Source organism: Anoplopoma fimbria, chromosome 1, assembly GCF_027596085.1.
Source record: "Anoplopoma fimbria isolate UVic2021 breed Golden Eagle Sablefish chromosome 1, Afim_UVic_2022, whole genome shotgun sequence".
Classification (NCBI taxonomy): Eukaryota; Metazoa; Chordata; class Actinopteri; order Perciformes; family Anoplopomatidae; genus Anoplopoma; species Anoplopoma fimbria.
The window spans coordinates 1054314-1074500 of record NC_072449.1 but is presented as its reverse complement, the minus strand read 5'-3'; the positions used below and the strand labels follow the sequence as shown (position 1 = coordinate 1074500).

Below are 20187 nucleotides of genomic sequence, written 5' to 3'. Positions count from 1 at the left end.
AATTAGACCCTGTTCAGTTGTTGACTATACAAGATTTATTATTATATTTCATTTTAATTTTAAATAAGAAAAATGTTTTTACAATAATAATAATAATAATAATAATTATTATTATTATTTATATTGTGTATTCTTTATTGTACTAATTATATGATACACAGTGTTGAACATTCGGAGCTCTTCATACGGACAGTGATTGGTTGGTTGGCAGACAGGGGGCGGGGCCGCGTCTGTTCTCGACTGTCCATTGGTTAGTATATAGAGCAGGGGGCGGGGCTCCGGCTGTCCATTGGTTAGTATATAGAGCAGGGGGCGGGGCTCCGGCTGTCCATTGGTTAGTATATAGAGCAGGGGGCGGGGCTCCGGCTGTCCATTGGTTAGTATATAGAGCAGGGGGCGGGGCCAGTTTGAACCAGAGTCCCGCCGCAGAGGAGTGTCAGGTTCCCCAAACTAAGCTAAGCTAAGCTAGGCTAGGCTAATCTAAGCTAAGCTAGGCTAGGCCTCCATCATGACGCACTGACCCGCCGTCGTGTTCCCGTCATGGAGGCAGCGGAGGCCGCGAAGAGGAGGCTGACTGCGGGGAGGAAGAGGAGGAGCAGCCGGGTACTGCTACTGCTACTGCTGATGCTACTGCTGATGCTAATGCTAGCACTGCTAACTTCTTTAAAACTTTTCAGTAAAACTCCAGAGAGGCTGATGCTAACACTGCTAGCCGTTAGCATCAGCCTCTGTGATGCTAGCCGTTAGCATTAGCCTCTCTGGAGTTTTACTGAAAAGTTTTAAAGAAGTTTAAACTTCTTTAAAACTTTATTCACCGTGTTGACTTTTGAACCAGTGAAACGTTTACTCTTTAGGACCCCGGGGCTCCACTGAGTCCTGTGACCTTTGACCCCACAGGGTGAACCCACCAAATCACCCTTTAGAGACAAGAGACAAGGACAGAGGATGTGAGGGTGTAAGGACAGAGGATGTGAGGGTGTAAGGACAGAGGAGGTGAGGGTCTAAGGACAGAGGATGTGAGGGTCTAAGGACAGAGGATGTGAGGGTGTAAGGACAGAGGAGGTGAGGGTCTAAGGACAGAGGATGTGAGGGTGTAAGGACAGAGGATGTGAGGGTCTAAGGACAGAGGATGTGAGGGTGTAAGGACAGAGGATGTGAGGGTGTAAGGACAGAGGATGTGAGGGTGTAAGGACAGAGGAGGTGAGGGTCTAAGGACAGAGGATGTGAGGGTGTAAGGACAGAGGAGGTGAGGGTGTAAGGACAGAGGAGGTGAGGGTCTAAGGACAGAGGATGTGAGGGTGTAAGGACAGAGGATGTGAGGACAGAGGATGTGAGGGTGTAAGGACAGAGGATGTGAGGGTCTAAGGACAGAGGAGGTGAGGGTCTAAGGACAGAGGATGTGAGGGTGTAAGGACAGAGGATGTGAGGGTCTAAGGACAGAGGATGTGAGGGTCTAAGGACAGAGGAGGTGAGGGTCTAAGGACAGAGGAGGTGAGGGTGTAAGGACAGAGGATGTGAGGGTGTAAGGACAGAGGATGTGAGGGTGTAAGGACAGAGGATGTGAGGGTGTAAGGACAGAGGATGTGAGGGTGTAAGGACAGAGGATGTGAGGGTGTAAGGACAGAGGAGGTGAGGGTCTAAGGACAGAGGATGTGAGGGTGTAAGGACAGAGGAGGTGAGGGTGTAAGGACAGAGGATGTGAGGGTGTAAGGACAGAGGATGTGAGGGTGTAAGGACAGAGGATGTGAGGGTGTAAGGACAGAGGATGTGAGGGTCTAAGGACAGAGGAGGTGAGGGTCTAAGGACAGAGGATGTGAGGGTGTAAGGACAGAGGATGTGAGGGTCTAAGGACAGAGGATGTGAGGGTCTAAGGACAGAGGAGGTGAGGGTCTAAGGACAGAGGAGGTGAGGGTGTAAGGACAGAGGAGGTGAGGGTGTAAGGACAGAGGATGTGAGGGTGTAAGGACAGAGGATGTGAGGGTGTAAGGACAGAGGATGTGAGGGTGTAAGGACAGAGGATGTGAGGGTGTAAGGACAGACAGAGGACAGAGGATGTGAGGGTGTAAGGACAGAGGAGGTGAGGGTCTAAGGACAGAGGAGGTGAGGGTCTAAGGACAGAGGAGGTGAGGGTGTAAGGACAGAGGAGGTGAGGGTGTAAGGACAGAGGAGGTGAGGGTGTAAGGACAGAGGAGGTGAGGGTGTAAGGACAGAGGATGTGAGGGTCTAAGGACAGAGGAGGTGAGGGTCTAAGGACAGAGGATGTGAGGATCTTTGTCCCATTAAACAGCGTTTTGTTCGTTATGTATTTAACTAAATAACATAAAATCTATTAGTCTCGTCTCCCTGGTAACGGGTTGTTAACCTCAGGTGTTTGGTGTGTGTTGTCTCAGGTGACTCTGGAGAAAGTTTTGGGTATCAGCACAACCAGCAGCAGCGGTTTGACCTCTGACCCCAGATCTGGGCTCATTGCCTACCCAGCAGGGTAAGCCCCGCCTCTAGCCCCGCCTCTTATGACTCACTCACACTTTCATGTGTCAGTCTGCTGTGATTTAATTAGAATGAACCTCACCTGTGTTTGTGTTTCAGGTGTGTCATCGTGCTGCTGCACCCGAAGAAGAACAAACAGAGTCACATCATCAACACGTCCAGGTAGGTCCACCTGAAGAAACACAGTAGAGTACATGAAGAAACACAGTAGAGTACATAAAGAAACACAGTAAAACACAGAAGAGTACATGAAGAAACACAGTAGAGTACATGAAGAAACACAGTAGAGTACATGAAGAAACACAGTAGAGTACATAAAGAAACACAGTAAAACACAGAAGAGTACATGAAGAAACACAGTAGAGTACATGAAGAAACACAGTAGAGTACATGAAGAAACACAGTAGAGTACATGAAGAAACACAGTAAAACACAGAAGAGTACATGAAGAAACACAGTAGAGTACATGAAGAAACACAGTAGAGTACATGAAGAAACACAGTAGAGTACATGAAGAAACACAGTAGAGTACATGAAGAAACACAGTAAACATGAAGAAACACAGTAGAGTACATAAAGTAAAACACAGTAGAGTACATGAAGAAACACAGTAGAGTGAAGAAACACAGTAGAGTACATGTAGAAACACAGTAGAGTACATGTAGAAACACAGTAGAGTACATAAAGAAACATAAAACACAGAAGAGTACATGAAGAAACACAGTAGAGTACATTAAAACACAGAAGAGTACATGAAAAACGTAGAGTACATGAAGAAACACAGTAAAACACAGAGTACATGAAGAAACACAGTAGAGTACATAAAGAAACAAAGTACATGAAGAAACACAGTAGAGTACATGAAGAAACACAGTAGTACATAAAGAAACACAGTAAATGAAGAAGAGTACATGAAGAAACACAGTAGAGTACATGAAGAAACACAGTAGAGTACATGAAGAAACACAGTAGAGTACATAAAGAAACACAGTAAAACACAGAAGAGTACATGAAGAAACACAGTAGAGTACATGAAGAAACACAGTAGAGTACATAAAGAAACACAGTAGAGTACATGAAGAAACACAGTAGAGTACATGAAACACAGTAGAGTACATAAAGAAACACAGTAAAACACAGTGAGTACATGAAGAAACACAGTAGACATGAAGAAACACAGTAGAGTACATCACAGTAGAGTACATGTAGAAACACAGTAGAGTACATGAAGAAACACAGTAAAACACAGAAGAGTACATGAAGAAACACAGTGCTAAAGAAACACAGTAGAGTACATAAAGAAACACAGTAGAGTACATAAAGAAACACAGTAAAACACAGAAGAGTACATGAAGAAACACAGTAGAGTACATGAAGAAACACAGTAGAGTACATGTAGAAACACAGTAGAGTACATGTAGAAACACAGTAGTACATGAAGAAACACAGTAGAGTACATGAAGAAACACAGTAGAAGAAACACAGTAGAGTACATGAAGAAACACAGTAGAGTACATGAAGAAACACAGTAGAGTACATGAAGAAACACAGTAGAAAAACACAGTACATGAAGAAACACAGTGCTCTGGCTTATACTTTGAGATGCTTGTTTAAGAAAGGAGATGCACTTATGACTTCTGGTGACTAGTAAATACACACTTCCTGTAAGATAAAAGCGTCTGCTACATGACTGTAATGTAATGTAATGTAATAAAGTACATGAAGAAACACAGTAGAGTACATGTAGAAACACAGTAGAGTACATGTAGAAACACAGTAGAGTACATGTAGAAACACAGTAGAGTACATGTAGAAACACAGTAGAAAACATGTAGAAACACAGTAGAAACGCAGTAGAAACGCAGTATAAACACAGTAGAAACGAAAAACGCAGTAGAAACACAGTAGAAACACAGTAGAGAAACGCAGTAGAAACACAGTAGAAACAGTAAAAAACACAGTAGAAAAACACAGTAGAAACGCAGTAGAAACACAGTAGAAACGCAGTAGAAACGCAGTATAAACACAGTAGAAACGCAGTAGAAACGCAGTATAAACGCAGTAGAAACACAGTAGAAACAGTAGAAACACAGTAGAAACGCAGTATAAACACAGTAGAAACGCAGTAGAAACGCAGTATAAACACAGTAGAAACGCAGTAGAAACACAGTAGAAACGCAGTAGAAACGCAGTATAAACACAGTAGAAACGCAGTAGAGTACATAAAGACGTGTGTGTGTTCCAGGAAGCCCTTCAGCGCTCTGGCCTTCTCCCATGATGGTAAACACCTGGTCACTGGAGAGGTAGGAGCCGCCGGTCACTCACCTGAGTCTGTGGATGTCTCTGTGTGCACACCAGGGAGGACAGGTGGAAGTGTGTTTACCTGTGTGTGTGTGTGTGTGTGTGTGTGTGTGTGTGTGTGTGTGTGTGTGTGTCACAGAGCGGTCACATGCCCTGTGTGCGTGTGTGGGAGCTGGACGGAGGTCAGGTGGCCGAGGTTCAGTCTCATAAATACGGGGTTTCCTGCGTGGCGTTCTCCTCCAACAGCTGCTACATCGTCTCTGTGGGATACCAGCACGACATGACTGTCAGTGTGTGGGACTGGAGGGTGAGCACACACACACACACACACACACACACACACACACACACACACACACTGCTGTACATTTACTCATTTACTGTACTTGTACTGTACAGATTTACAGGGTTTTTTTTCCATGCTACTTTCTACTTTACTACAATTATCTGACGGCTTTAGATACGTACAGTACTTTTACTGTAACCGAGTATTTGTACTGTGTGGTATTAGTACTTTTACTGTAACCGAGTATTTGTACTGTGTGGTATTAGTACTTTTACTGTGTGGTATTAGTACTTTTACTGTGTGGTATTAGTACTCTTACTGTAACATAGTATTTATACTGTTTGGTATTAATACGTTTACTCTAAGATAGTATTTTACTGTGTAGTTCGTACTTATACTGCAGTAAAAGTTCTGAATATTACTACATTAGTACCTGTCTTGGTGAATACTTGATGATGATACTCAGTACTTCCTGCCTTTGTGCCTTTGAGCAGAAAGGTGCGATCATCGCCTCCAACAAAGTGTCCAGCAGAGTGTCGGCCGTCTCCTTCTGTCAGGACAACAGCTACTTCGTCACCGCGGGAAACCGACACGTCAAGTTCTGGTACCTGGACGCCTCCAAAGAACGACGGGTACATCAGCCAATCACAGCTCACCTACACTGTCTGTCCTCTGCTCAGCCAATCACAGCTCACCTACACTGTCTGTCCTCTGCTCAGCCAATCACAGCTCACCTACACTGTCTGTCCTCTGCTCAGCCAATCACAGCTCACCTACACTGTCTGTCCTCTGCTCAGCCAATCAGTAGTCTGAACTAACTATCTTCATCCTGTATCCAGGTGAACAGCACGGTGCCTCTGATTGGTCGGTCAGGGTTGCTAGGAGACCATAAGAACAGTGTGTTCAGCGGTGTGGCGTGTGGGCGTGGCCTCATGGCGTCCAGCACCTACTGCATCACCAGCTCAGGTCTGCTGTGTCTGTTTAACAGCAGCCGACACCTGGAGGCCTGGGTCAACCTCAAGGTCAGTGAGGAGCACCTGTCCCGTTTAAAGACCACCTGTACCGTTTAAAGACCACCTGTCCCGTTTAAAGACCACCTGTACCGTTTAAAGACCACCTGTACCCGTTTAAAGACCACCTGTAAAAGACCACCTGTACCGTTTAAAGACCACCTGTCCCGTTTAAAGACCACCTGTCCCGTTTAAAGACCACCTGTCCCGTTTAAAGACCACCTGTCCCGTTTAAAGACCACCTGTACCGTTTAAAGACCACCTGTACCGTTTAAAGACCACCTGTACCGTTTAAAGACCACCTGTACCGTTTAAAGACCACCTGTACCGTTTAAAGACCACCTGTCCCGTTTAAAGACCACCTGTACCGTTTAAAGGACACCTTTAGTACAACGTAAAGTACACCTGTAACATTTGTATGATTTAAGCTACTCATGCACTTCATTAAGAGCTTTTTAATTATCTTTAACTTCCCTCTCGTATTGGATTTCAAAATCAAAGCTCTTGTTATTTGATGTGTGATGTTGTTGACAGACGTCGTCGGCGAGCTGCCTGGCGGTCAGTGAGGACTTTATCTTCTGTGGTTGTGCTGACGGAGCCATCAGAGTGTTCAGTCCGTCCAACCTTCAGTACGTCACCACGCTGCACCGCCCGCACCGCCTGGGGGTCGACCTCACGCAGAGCGCGCAGTACAGGTACTAATACTACAAACATGTACTAGATAGATACTGAAAAAACACCCGCTAAGTACTCTGCTCACTGACGTGCCTCTGTGTCCACAGCAGCCTGTTACCGGCCAGTCCTGGTGCTCAGTACCCCGACACGCTGGCCGTGACCTTTGACCCCGCGGCCCGACACCTGACGAGTGTGTACAACGACCACAGTGTGTATGTGTGGGACGTCAGAGACGTGAGGAACGTGGGGAAGCTGTACTCGGCTCTGTACCACAGCAGCTGTGTGTGGAGCGTCGAGGTACGTCCACCCGACAGATACCGCAAATACTACTTCAGTTATAGTAAAAACACTACTGGAAATACTTCCTTTATTATCAAAATACCACAAATTCTCCTAGATATACTTGATTTCTAAAATTACTTTAAATACTTCAATAATTATATTACCACTAAAAAAAAAACTCCCGAAAGTACTTTAGTCATTATATAAATACTACTGGAACTATACCAGTATTACCAGAAGGACTTCAGATACTACCTGAAATACTTCAATAATGATGTAAACACTTCAAATCGTAGATATTACTGTGTATATATGTATATTCTGGTGTAGTATGTGTAACAGTTTGTGTGTTTTCTCTCCAGGTGTATCCGGAGCTTTCAGATGTGTCTCAGGCTTGTCTTCCTCCGTCCTCCTTCCTCACCTGTTCATCTGATAACACCGTCAGACTCTGGCACACCGACCCCCCCACCGGACCCAGAAACCTCTACAGCAACGTGAGTACGGGTGGACGGGAGTACGAGAGTACGGGTGTACGGGAGTACGAGAGTACGGGTGTACGGGAGTAGTACGGGTGTACGGGAGTACGAGTACAAGTATTTGAGTGTGTTCTTCCAAACCACAGAGCTCTCTTCAACGTCCTCTCTTCCTTTTTGTGTTTCAGGACCTGCAGAGGATTCTGTATGTGGGGGAGAACATGCAGCACCTGCAGGCCGAGGGGGAGAGGGGGGAGGCAGCCGGGGCTGATGGGAAGTCTGGCATCAGAGTGCTGAGTATCAGTCCTGATGGACAACACCTGGCAGCAGGAGACCGCTGTGGAAACCTGCGGTGAGAGAAAACGTATAACAGTGATGTGTTTTTATTATTGACTCTCTGCTGCCCTCTGCTGGACAAACCCTCTAAATATACTCATACCTAACAGCTATGAGGGATCTGATGAATTTATTTGATTTAAACATTTTAAAGAGAAAGAAATGCACTACTCTCCATCATTTGTACATTTAATTAATGTAATGTGCATTTAATGTGTAAATGTACATTACATTAATTAAATAGTGTTGTCAATAAAACAAAACAAACCGTAGCAGTATGTGAATTTAACATGAATGAATATTGTTTTTTATTATTATTCGTGTGTTTCTGTGTTCAGTATCTTCGGTCTGGAGTTCCTGGACGAGCTGGTGAAGATCGAGGCTCACGACTCGGAGGTGTTGTGTCTGGAGTTCTCTCCCACATCCACAGGTAAGAGCTCAGCTCAAAGGTCACCACCAGGACCAGGTCCCTCACAGACAGAGACACCACTGAGACCCTCAGGAGAGTCCTCGTGTCCTTTAGTTGTATGAGGAGGTGGACTTTGGTGAACATTGGTGTCTCCCTGCAGGTGTGAAGCTGTTGGCGTCGGCCAGCAGAGACCGACTGATCCACATCTTCAACCTGGAGAAGAACTACAGTCTGGAACAGACGCTCAACGACCACTCGGCCTCCATCACCGCCGTCAAGTTCACCGGTGACGTAGATCCACAGCCCGTTGACAGGATTCTATTATTCCACTCTGTCACTGAGTTTATATGAAGAAGTACTCACAGCTTTTACTGTAGTGAGAGTACTAATACCACGGCGTAGAAATACAAGTAATAAATACAATAAATAATATATTATTATTAATCTTTGTTTTCATCATCAAACACATTTACACGTCTGTTTAAGACTCTTTAAAGTACATGAAGTTCTTGTTGATGAGAAGGGTACTGGTATCCGTACTACCCAGCTGGTTTTACTTTGTATCACCAGAACTCGACCGTGTCCTCTGGTGATATCTTATCTTATCTTATCTTATCTTATCTTATCTTATCTTATCTTATCTTATCTCTGGGGTCTGACAGACTGTGATGTTTCCTGTTCAGGTGAGAGTCCGGAGGTTCGGATGGTGAGCTGTGGAGCCGACAAGAGCATCTACTTCCAGACGGCTGAGCAGGTCTGAACACACTCTGACATATAGAGACACATATGAGATAGAAGTACTACCAATACTACCAGGAGTACTTAAGTTAAGGCCAGACATACTTTTACTACTATCACGGATACTTCAGTTATACCAATACTACCAGAAGAACTTCCATGCTTCAGAAATACTTTAGTAATACCAGAAATACTTCCAGTACTGCCAGAAAAACTTCAATTAACGCCAGTCATACTCCCGATACTACTATAAGAACTTCCATACTCAAGAAATACTTCATCATTATATAATGCATATACCTCCAGTACTACAAGGAATACTTCCCCTGCTGTCAGAAATACTTCAGTCGTACCAAAAATACTTCCTGTACTGCCAGATATACTTTATAGTCATATATTGCATATACCTCCAGTACTACTTGTGATACTTCCACTACTATCACAAATACTTCAGTAATACTTCTGATACTACTATAAGAACTTCCATACTTCACAAATACTTCAAGTACTGCCAGAAAAACTTGAATTAAGGCCAGACATACTTTTACTACTATCACAAATACTTACAAATTCCAGAAATACTTGAATAATGATATGAGTGATGTCATGTGTGACGTGTGATGTGATGTCATGTGTCATGTGTGATGTCATGTGTGTGGTCCAGACATCAGAGGGTCGGTGGTTCTCCAGGAGTCACCACGTGGTGGAGAAGACGACTCTGTACGACATGGACCTGGACCCATCGAGGACCCACGTCTCCATCGCCTGTCAGGACAGAAACGTCAGGTTAGAAAGAGTAGAAGAAGAAGAAGAGAGGGGTTTATAATGAACTGACTGAGTGTGTTTATAAAGAGAAGAAGAAGAAGAAGAAGAGAGGGGTTTATAATGAACTGACTGAGTGTGTTTATAAAGAGAAGAAGAAGAAGAGAGGGGTTTATAATGAACTGACTGAGTGTGTTTATAAAGAGAAGAAGAAGAAGAGAGGGGTTATAACGAACTGAGTGTGTTTATAAAGAGAAGAAGAAGAAGAGAGGGGTTATAACGAACTGACTGAGTGTGTTTATAAAGAGAAGAAGAAGAAGAGAGGGGTTATAACGAACTGACTGAGTGTGTTTATAAAGAGAAGAAGAAGAAGAGAGGGGTTTATAACGAACTGACTGAGGTGTTTATAATGAACTGACTGAGTGTGTTTATAAAGAGAAGAAGAAGAGAGGGGTTTATAATGAACTGACTGAGTGTGTTTATAAAGAGAAGAAGAAGAAGAGAGGGGTTTATAATGAACTGACTGAGTGTGTTTATAAAGAGAAGAAGAAGAATAATGAACTGACTGTGTGTTTATAAAGAGAAGAAGAAGAAGAAGAAGAGAGGGGTTATAACGAACTGAGTGTGTTGTTGTTGTTGTTTCTTCAGGGTTTACAACGTGGAAACGGGGAAGCTTAAAAGGTGTTTGAAGGGTTCGACCAGTGATGAAGGAGCTCTGCTGAAGGTGAGGACGAGTTTATTGGTGATTGGTACAACAGGCAGTTCATAAGTCGATCAACATGACTGTGTCTCTGCTGTTTGTAGAAGAGCTGCAGCTACGGATCATTTTCACTATTCATTAATCTAATAATCATTTTTCCAATGAATCGATAATCGTTCAGTATTCACAACTTCACAGAGCTCAGTGTGACGTCTTCACATGTCTGCTTCTGTTCAAGCAAAAGTAAAAAAACCAAACATGTGGTCAACGTTAGATTCAAGTTCTGAACTGACCCGCTGCACCAAAGAACGACCACAGAGGCCATAAACATGGAGCCGCGTCGTTGATACGCTGATGTGAGGAGGACGCAGGTGATGAAGATGACTTCTTCTGTGATGTGATTGGCCGATGCTTTGTGTCGTCTGCAGGTTCAGATGGATCCGTCCGGCTCGTTCTTCGCCACCAGCTGCTCCGATAAAAACATCACCATCTTTGACTACGAGTCTGGAGAGTGTGTCGCCACCCTGTTCGGACACTCCGGTGAGTAAATCCAGTAATGTTTGGTTTGGTTTGTTTTTAAGTCGCTCTACAAAGTCTTCAGATTCATTCTTGGTTGGTAGTTCAAAGATTCTCCTCCTGCTGTTTGTTTCCTCAGAGATCGTCACCTGTATGAGGTTCAGTCAGGACTGCAGACACCTCATCACCGTGTCTGGAGACAGGTAAACTGTACTTTATGTGAGACAGGTAAACTGTACTTTATGTGAGACAGGTAAACTGTACTTTATGTGAGACAGGTAAACTGTACTTTATGTGAGACAGGTAAACTGTACTTTATGTGAGACAGGTAAACTGTACTTTATGTGAGACAGGTAAACTGTACTTTATGTGAGACAGGTAAACTTCGTTAGGTCCCCCTCAGACAGGTAAATGTTACTCAGGTGTGAGAATCATTAGGATTTAGTCTTTAATAACGATGAACTCTGTTGTTGTTGTTGTTGTTGTGTTGGTGTTGGTGTGTAGCTGTGTGTTTGTGTGGCGGTTGGACTCTCAGATGACCAGCACCATGAGGAAGAGGCGGGGCCTTAAAAAGACAGCCGCACCTGAAACCTGCAGACACAAACAGCAGAACATCAGGTGAGTGAGATGTTGAAGACCTGGGGGAGGAAGGGGGTCCGATGTGAGTCTTCAGGTGTTCAGTCTACGTTGTTGTTGTTGTTGTGGTTTCAGGAGGGAGACCTTCATTGCTGGACCCTCCTCTCAGCTGCCTCAGACGGAGGAAGACCAGGAGGAAGAGGCTGACCTCGGGACTCCAGACAGACTGGACTCTGCTCAGGGTGAGGAGGAGGACTGGGGTTTTATTTCAGTCTACCTGGTATGAGATGCACCTGGATATGAAGGCTGCTTCCTGTACCTTTGCTGAAGAGTTAAGATGGCCGCCCTCCGTCATGTGGAGGCAGCGGTCTCTTCTGCTCCTTCGGCCTGTAAGTGAGGCTTGGTGAGTTCAGAGTCATGTGACCTCGTGGGTCATCCAGGTATTTCAAACCGTCTCCGGTGGTCAGGAAGAATGAAATGGAACTATAGTTACAGATGTAACTAAGGTTCTCTGAATTCTGGATGAACACCAGAGTTCACTGAAAGATGCCACACACGAGTTGCCATCTGGGAAATCGAACCCTGAACCTCAGAATCCCAGAGAAGGTGACTTACTAATGTTTTAACATGGAGACAGGGTTCTCCTCACAAGTACCTTAAACTATTCAAACTTAAAGGTTTTTAGCAGGGACTCAGCGTTTGACCAATCTGAAGGCCATTTAAAACGTCTGCGAGTGAAGACTTGTGATAACAAGGTTCATTTATTTTTCTTATTGTTAAAACTAGAGAAGCAAACTCCTGTCACAGATCAGTGGACGTGCTAAAAGATCTCAGCTCCGTCAGGCTGATTTATTTAGATATTTAAAGTTTGGAATGTCAAATGTCTGGAAATTTAGACTTGTTTAAATAAGTCACGCCCCCTTAAATCAGATTTAAGGACGTTTGGCTCAGATGTCTCTGCCGAATTTTAAAAAATATGTTGTTTTGAGAAAACTGCCAAAGGTCGTTAATTTTGACGTTTTCAGACCATTAATGCAAAGATGTCAATGATTTAAGATATTAAAGAACTTATTTTGAATCCAAACCGTAAATGATTTTGAAAAACATAAACGTGATTGTTACAGCGCTGCTTTAAGGTAAATCAGTGTACCTTCAGATGTCTCAGAAGAGGATGGTATTTTCAACACATCTTAAAGTTTCGGTGACTTTTGGACTGTTTTTGCTGAACAAACTCTTTTAGTTGATTAAAAATAGGATGAAAGAAAGATGACGACCAAAAAATGAAACATCTGGTGTCTGGATTCTACTGTTTTTATATCTAGTAAAGTTTTTATTGTTGATGGAGAGAAGAAGATCGTCAGCATAACGGTGGATTCGCAGCAGTAGTGCGTCCTGTGCTCTGTTCAGGTGTGATGGATGTAAACTGGAAGCTTGATGTGTTTATTAGATAGCAGACAGTTTGTGTTTGAGTCATGGTGATGTTGTTGTTGATGATGTTGATGTTTCAGACGCTCAGCTGCTTCAGACCAACGGGAAACTGCCCATGTGGTTCAGAAAACTGGTTAGTTCCACGTTAACTGCTGAAGTCTGTTTCTGGTCAGATTCCAGATAATCAGTATGTAGATAGATTTATTTCAGTGTGTTTGTGTGTTCAGCAGGGTCAGGGCGGAGACTCCTCTGCCGTCCAATCAGCCGCTGAGCCTCGTCAGGTGAGGAGCCGGTGGGCGGAGCAGCTGAACACTCTGACCATCTGCTCCAACTTATCCCCGAGTCCCACCAGGAGTCAGGAGGAAGAGGAGGAGCAGAGAGAGGAGGAGGAGGGGGAGGAGGAGGGAGACTTCCACCCTCAGAGTCTGGAGAGTCTGCTGGTAGAGGAGGAGGAGGATGAGGAAGATGGAGAGGAGGAGGAGGAGAAGGAGGTGAGCTCAGTGATGGTTCTCATTACAAACTGATTTGATTCATTAAATAGAAGGTATTTTCATGGCGTTAACCCTCTGAACCCCAAAACTGTTTCAGGGAGTTTTTTCCTCTGTCACATTGTTCTCTCTTTGGTCTTGTTTTTAACTTCAAAATAAAAGTCCTGCTCCTCTATGGAGACAGAACAATCATGACCAGAGGTAGAGAGAACTCAAACATGTCTTTAGTGCAGAATAACACATATTATAATTACATAAATCATAAATGACAGAAAACACAAGTTACATTTTATTCTTTACAAAATTTGAATAACAATGCGATCCATATATCCAACATCTTTTCAAGTGTCTTGAAGTGTTACCAATGTTGGGGAAAAAATGGAGGCTCTACGTGTTTAATATATTGAACTACTTATATTTTTCCATCCTCTCGGCTCTGTGTTCAACAGTCTGAAGTTCAAAGTTTTGCATATTTGTTTTCGCATGACTGTTGGTCTCAGATGAATCAATCATGGCTTCATAGTTTCACTGAGGAGCTCAGAATTTAATGTTTTTTTATTTGTGGTGAGATTTTATGAGACATGCAGAATAAAATGTTTTTTTGACGTAATCACAATTTTAAGCTTATTTTCGATAGCTTTTTCTGACAGAAGCTTTTGTCACACATGATGTGTTCAAGGACCGTCGGTGAAATGAAATCTGACGATAGTGACGTTTTAACAGCTTCTGGCTTTGATTAACGGTGTCGTGTTGGCGATTGTTTAAAAAACATGCTTTCCAATCCCACTGGTGGATTCTGGGGTTCAGAGGGTTCAAACTAAATGAAGAAGATGAAGTCTGATTAAAGTAGAGCTCTTTTATTTAAAGAAAAACTACAATAATGTGGAAGCATTTACGTTAAACACATGAGTAGAAGGAGGAGCTGCAGTGGGCAGGTGTGAACAGACACCTGATTGTCTCTGTGTGACGTTCAGGTGCTCCAGAATCCAGGTGACCCCAGCAGCAGCTACATCCTCTACCCAGACAACACCTCCACCACGGACAGGTGAGGTCAGCACTCAGCTGCTCCTGCAGGAGCTCAGAGTCACAGAAACAAATCCCTGTTTGTTCTCAGGGAGTTTGACGTGGAGGCTGTGACCGACCCTCGGCAGTGCACCGCCCAGCTGGAGGTCAAAGGTCAGAGGGTGGAGCCCGTGTGGAGCACCCAGCTGAGTCCAGACTCCGCCTGCTCAGAAGGCTCAGCGGGAAGTGTGGAGCAGCAGCAGGACGCGGGTTAGAGAGCAGCAGAGTAACAGATTAACGGTTTTAGTTCTGGTTCTGGTTGTTAACGTCCGTCTCCCCTCAGACACGGACTCCCTCAGTCAGGGAAGTTCTGCGGGCAGTCTGGTTCTGGAGGACGACGAGGACCGGAACTCCCTGAAGAACCACTTTGATACTTTGGCCTCCAGTCTGAGCGACGGTACCAACACTCTTCATCATCATCATCATCATCATCAGTCTGCTGCCTCCTCACATGTACGCTGACATCTGTGTGACCTTTGACCTTTCAGAGAAGTTTGACACGGACCTCGGGACTCTGCAGCCTCTGGATGAAAAACACTACCTGAACCCTCGACTCAGCATCTCCACCCGCTTCCTGTCCCGCTTCCAGGACCGGATCAAGTCAGTTTACCCACAATCCTCAGGGACTCTGAGGGGCAGGTGTGACCGTCGTCATGGTGATAACAGACTGTTCTCGCTGTGTTTTTAGGGCATGGCCGAGCCGAGCTCCGCCCCCTGTCTCAATCCCGACCAGAATCTCCGAGGAGAGCGACGTCAGCAACACATCGGTATTGACTCACCTGAAACACACTGAGCCACAGTAAACTTACCTAAAAATACACCTCAGCGGTGCTAAAACACATCTGGAAAAACAAAAACCCACCTTGTAAGCACTTAAGCAACCCTAAACACACCTGATTCACACTTAACGCACCTGAAACACAAAAAACACCTGAGGTATAGTAATTACATGTGAAACCCACCTGAAAGGCATCAAACAAACCTGAAAGGTACCTGAACTCAAAATACACACCTTTTACACCTCTGAGCAAAAGGAAACACACCTAAAACACAAAAAACACACCCGAGCAATAGCAAACACCTGAAACATACCTGATTGCAAAAAAAACACACCTGAGTTCCACTAAACACACCTGAGCTGGTGGGGTCCAACTCTGAACGTGTCATCATTTACCTGATGAGCTGCACATTTGTGTTTTGTAGAACAACACGGTGACTACATGTCTGTTTTCAGGAGAACTCTGAGTTTAGCAGCGAAGTCGCCTCAACCGAGTCGACTCTGAAAGAAAACAACGACAGCAGCAGTGGTGAGTCGGCAGTTTTCTTTTCTGTGTTCTGATGACTTGCATAAATAGTTTAAAGCTGTAAACAGGAAGTCTGCGTGTTAAAGGCATCTCAGCTTCAGGTCCCAGCGTGTGTGTACATCCGTACATTTACAACATTTAACAAGTTCTAAAGAAAGAGCAGAAGCTCCAGGACGCTTCCCTGAGGGACGCCACCAGTTATTAAAGACAGGAGTGTGTGTTCAGTGTGTGTCTGTCTATGTGTGTGTATTCAGTGTGTGTGTGTGTGTGTGTGTGTGTGTGTGTGTGTTATATCACAGTGAGATGCAGCCTGTCAGTCCTTCGTCGTAGATCTTCCTGCATGTTTTCCCATCAGCCCCGTCGCCGCCCGACGCGCCGACGACACACTATGGTGGTCGTCCAGTGCAGAGAAACGCTGCGAGGTGTGTGTGTGTGTGTGTGTGTGTGTGTGTGTGTGTGCGCGCATTGGGTGATTTGTGTGTGTGCGCACATTGGGTGATTTGTCGGTTTTCGGGTTTTCTTTCTGCTCGGTGGTCAAGGTCGGAGGTCAAACTGTTTCTTGTCCCTTCACCTTGGCAGTATTGGTTTGGGTTGACTCCAGGGTCCCACTGGGAAATCACAAAAAGATGGTCTGGAAATAATTAGAATACGTTGAAAAACACTGAACTCTCAAAAGTAAAAATAAATAACAATAGTCCTGGTTTATGTTTGATGGCTCACCTGAATGACTCCCGTTCTCCGGTCTGAAACATCACTCCGTCTAAAGCTTGAACTCACCTGTTCACCTTCACCTGAGATTCTATAATTCATCTGTCATCAGTTTTTACTTTCTGGCCTTTTTCTTTATCAGACGTCACCTCCAGGACTCCGCTGACCCAAAACAGCTGCGTGGCGTCTGTGGTCCAGCAGGGGGCGTCTCGGCTCGGATACCTGGGAACCACAGCCAGCTCCAGGGCCAAACTGAGCCAGGACCCCCCCACCTCCACCCAGGAGGAGGAGGACGAAGAGAAGGAGAACCTGTCCACCTCCTCAGACCTCCAGCCTCAGGCCCTCCTGCTGTCTGCTGGTCTGGAGCTCCTCAGCACCAAACCAGACCCCCATCAGGTCCAGACCAGCAGGTAACCTCTTGGTCCCTCTGCCAGACCACTTAGTCCTTTTATTTATTCTTATTGATCCATATCGATAAACTGCCTGTGATTGTAATATTTTTGGGGAAAAAGGGAATTTATTTTAGATTTTTGAGGAAATTAGTTTCAGAATAAGGTCCAAATATTTAAAATATTTAAAGTTTAGTTTGTATTTTTAAAGTAAAAGTAAAATAAAGTTGCGATTATTTGAGAAGGAATATTTAACTTCATTTCAACGTCACCTGTTGTCTCTCGTCTTCCGTCAGTGTCACTATGTCGTCTCCGCGTCACGTACCTGCAGCGAGCCCTCAGGTGTTAACCACGCCCACCGATGTGATGTCACAGGGCGGAGTCAGGAGGTTCAGCATGAGCAGCGTCGAGGAGACTTTGACAAATCAGAACCAAACCCTCATCCTCAGCCCCTCCACCTCCATCACCCCCACAGCCACGCCCACCGCCTGTGACATCATCACCTCTGACATCACCAGCTGCTCCGCCTCCAGGAAGGAGGAGGGGCCAGGAGGATCCGAGACCAGGATCCGGACTGATCCAGGTAAGCAAAGAGAGGATATTAGGACTGTTATTGTGTTTTTGTCTTTGAAATTTAAAATGTTGTGTAATACTTTGATTTATTATTTAAATTGTTCACAGTTTTCATGTTATATATTTTTTATGATAATATTGCAACTTTTTTTACAGCGTCAACTCTTTTCTCTACATTTTTCTTGTAATATCACATTTTTCATACATTGTGACAAATCTCAAGATGTTCTCAAGATGATCGGATCATTTTCGGATCATTTTTCTATAACATGAGTTTCTGATTTTCTTTGTCCCCAGTCTCAGACCCGTCTTTGGGAGCTGAGTCGGTCTCCTCTGACCCGCCCATCTCCTCCTCCTCTCCTCTGTCAGAAAAGCCCCGCCCCCCTCAGACAGGTAACTACCTGTCCAACATTCCTAGATCTACTACATCCTGATCCTCATTCCTGCTCCTCAGAGGATGAAACCTGGAAAATGTAAACCGTGCGTGTGTTCGAGCTCTAAGAAGAGAGAAATCACTGGTATGTTTTTTTCTTGTTGCAGGTTCAGGTGGTGATGATGATGATGATGAAGAGGCGGTCACTCTTCAACAATGTCAGCAGGTCGCCAACGAGCTGAGACAGACGGCGAGACGAGCCGTCCACTTCTACCAACAGGTGAACTTCCTGTGTGATGTTTCAGTTAAACCAGTCTTGTTTTTGATCCACCTGTTTGCAGATGACTCTCTGCTTTATGAGTCCTGAAAAAACAAAACAAGATTCCTCACAATGAAGCCAATAATTCAAAATGTCCTCAGACTTGACCCGAGGCTAACTCCGTCAGGCTGTCAGAGCTACGTTACCATGGAGACCACACTGTCACTACCTTATCTCACCGAATTAAAAAAAAAAAAAAAAGTAAACCAGCACATCACCTGGAATGAAGGAACGACACTCTTACAAACATTAAAATACATTGAGTATACCTTCAGTGGTTAGCGTAGCATAGACGTGCTAATGCTAATGAACTGTGCTAATGTTAGCTCCACTCAGGTTTTATAAACGTAAATCTCCTTCAAACCTCTCTGAGTAACAAGTCTCACTGTTACACAACGTTTAACATGAAGAGCTACATGATTGGTCAGTCTGTGTCAGAGGGGCGGTGCTTAGAGAAAGGTCAATTCAGACTTGAACTGTAGTATTTAAAGAAAAAGTTGCAACATTTTTAGGGAAAGAGTCTTAATGTTTTGAGAAGTGAATTCAAGATAAAAGTAACATTTAGAGAAAGTTCTTGTTGAATAATTACAACAAAAGATGTGTAAAAAAACTAAAACTTTATAGTTCAAAATGAAAGTTGCTAGCGTCTAGAGTAATCTTAATTATACTCTATTTTTTATTGTTTTTATTAATGTTTTCATAATATTTCTTGTGACTTGTTCTTATTTCTTCCTTTTGGCCTTTTTTAAATGTATAATAAATATGAATGAATCTCCCCTGCAGCTCGGTGCGTCTGTCGGCGGTTCAGAGCGGCGTCTCCAGATGTCCTCCGTCCTGCAGGGTGCGTTTGATGTCGTTCACTCTGAGCTGCAGGCGGTGCTGCGGGGGGGTGACGTCCCCCCCGCAGCACTGGAGGACGAACAGACGACGTCTCTGCTGGAGAAATACTCTGAGCTGCTGCTTCAGATGACCCAGAACAAACTGAACCGGATCTGATCCAGGACCAGTCTGCTGTCGGTACGAGGCTGAGAGAGGACAACACTCACTTTAACACCAGCTGAGAGACTCGGAGCAGGTTTCACTCAGCTGGTTTTATCAGTATTACATTTAAGAAGCACCTTATGTTTCATTAGTGTTTGAAATCACCGTCACTGTTTGTACATAAACTGTAGTTTTATATGTTTCTTAATAATAAATGATCAATGTGTCGCATTCTTTTGTATCTTTTATTTCACACTTTAAAATGTTTCACTTCAATATTTGAGAAGATATTGAAGTTGTGAATTCAGAAGAAAACAACATTTTTAGTTTGAGTTTTTAATCCTCCGGGTCTACTTTTTTATTTTACCCACAATGGCCCTAATGCGCTGTGGCAATATTGACGAGTATTTATATATATATATATATATTCTTTAAACAAATTTGCTTTATAAATGCATATAAAATGATTTAACACAAAGAAACATTTTTTTGTTTATTAATGACATGAATATTTATGCAGAAACAGAACTTGTTTGTTTATTTTTACATTAAACATATATTAATAACATATTATTGAAATGAGAATATAACAAACTAAACAATATGATACAGTTTTCTGCGTCACAATAAAGTTTATTTTTATTTTTTATATATAATATAGTTTTGTGACGTCACTAAATAATAAATAAAACTAAACAGGTGAGACCTTCAGGGGGCGTGGTCTGCTCGTCAGACCTTCAGGGGGTGGTCTGTGGACCTCTGCTCCTCCAGTCAAACCCGGAAGAGGAGACGGGCTGTGATTGGCTGAGGGACCCGGCAGCTGGCAGCCTTAGCCCCGCCCCCATCACAGTGACGCCTCTCTTGATGAAGGAAAGTGAGAACAACAACAAACACCAGAAGAAGAAGCAGCAACATGGCGGCGGAGCGGAGCCGCGGGGCCGCGTGTAGGCAGGCCGGTCTGCGGGCAGCCATGACGGGACCGGGACCACCGGGACCACCGGGACCGACCAG

The 20187-nt window shown here is 44.1% G+C and overlaps 1 protein-coding gene across 4 annotated transcripts; it reads left to right on the top strand.

Annotated features, from left to right (window-relative positions):
* The first annotated feature begins 398 nt into the window (after window positions 1-398).
* Window positions 399-19401, top strand: wdr62 (WD repeat domain 62). Of its 4 annotated transcripts, none has more exons than XM_054606680.1 (34): window positions 399-603; window positions 2391-2482; window positions 2587-2649; window positions 4733-4790; window positions 4928-5095; window positions 5569-5706; window positions 5914-6096; window positions 6619-6779; window positions 6870-7056; window positions 7404-7535; window positions 7703-7866; window positions 8189-8280; window positions 8420-8545; window positions 8943-9013; window positions 9662-9783; window positions 10408-10483; window positions 10888-10999; window positions 11115-11178; window positions 11480-11593; window positions 11687-11793; window positions 13060-13112; window positions 13207-13470; window positions 14442-14512; window positions 14582-14739; window positions 14813-14926; window positions 15018-15129; window positions 15218-15296; window positions 15764-15836; window positions 16133-16255; window positions 16684-16951; window positions 17227-17513; window positions 17801-17896; window positions 18044-18156; window positions 18979-19401. In XM_054606680.1, exons 1-34 carry the CDS (start codon window positions 541-543, stop codon window positions 19189-19191), a joined length of 4317 nt encoding a protein of 1438 aa, XP_054462655.1. In that variant the 5' UTR covers window positions 399-540; the 3' UTR covers window positions 19192-19401. The 4 variants fall into 4 exon arrangements, with proteins under 4 accessions (XP_054462655.1, XP_054462647.1, XP_054462640.1 ...); XM_054606672.1 differs by having other exon boundaries at window positions 6867-7056; window positions 13210-13470; XM_054606665.1 differs by having other exon boundaries at window positions 6867-7056.
* Window positions 19402-20187: the final 786 nt, after the last annotated feature.

Bases quoted from the DNA above. Each gene is read 5' to 3' on its own strand.
- wdr62 (XM_054606665.1), top strand. From the start codon at position 541: ATGGAGGCAGCGGAGGCCGCGAAGAGGAGGCTGACTGCGGGGAGGAAG. The intron at 7,536-7,702 runs GTGAGTACGGGT...TTTGTGTTTCAG, and splicing joins CCAGAAACCTCTACAGCAAC to GACCTGCAGAGGATTCTGTA. The intron at 9,784-10,407 runs GTTAGAAAGAGT...TTGTTTCTTCAG, and splicing joins TGTCAGGACAGAAACGTCAG to GGTTTACAACGTGGAAACGG.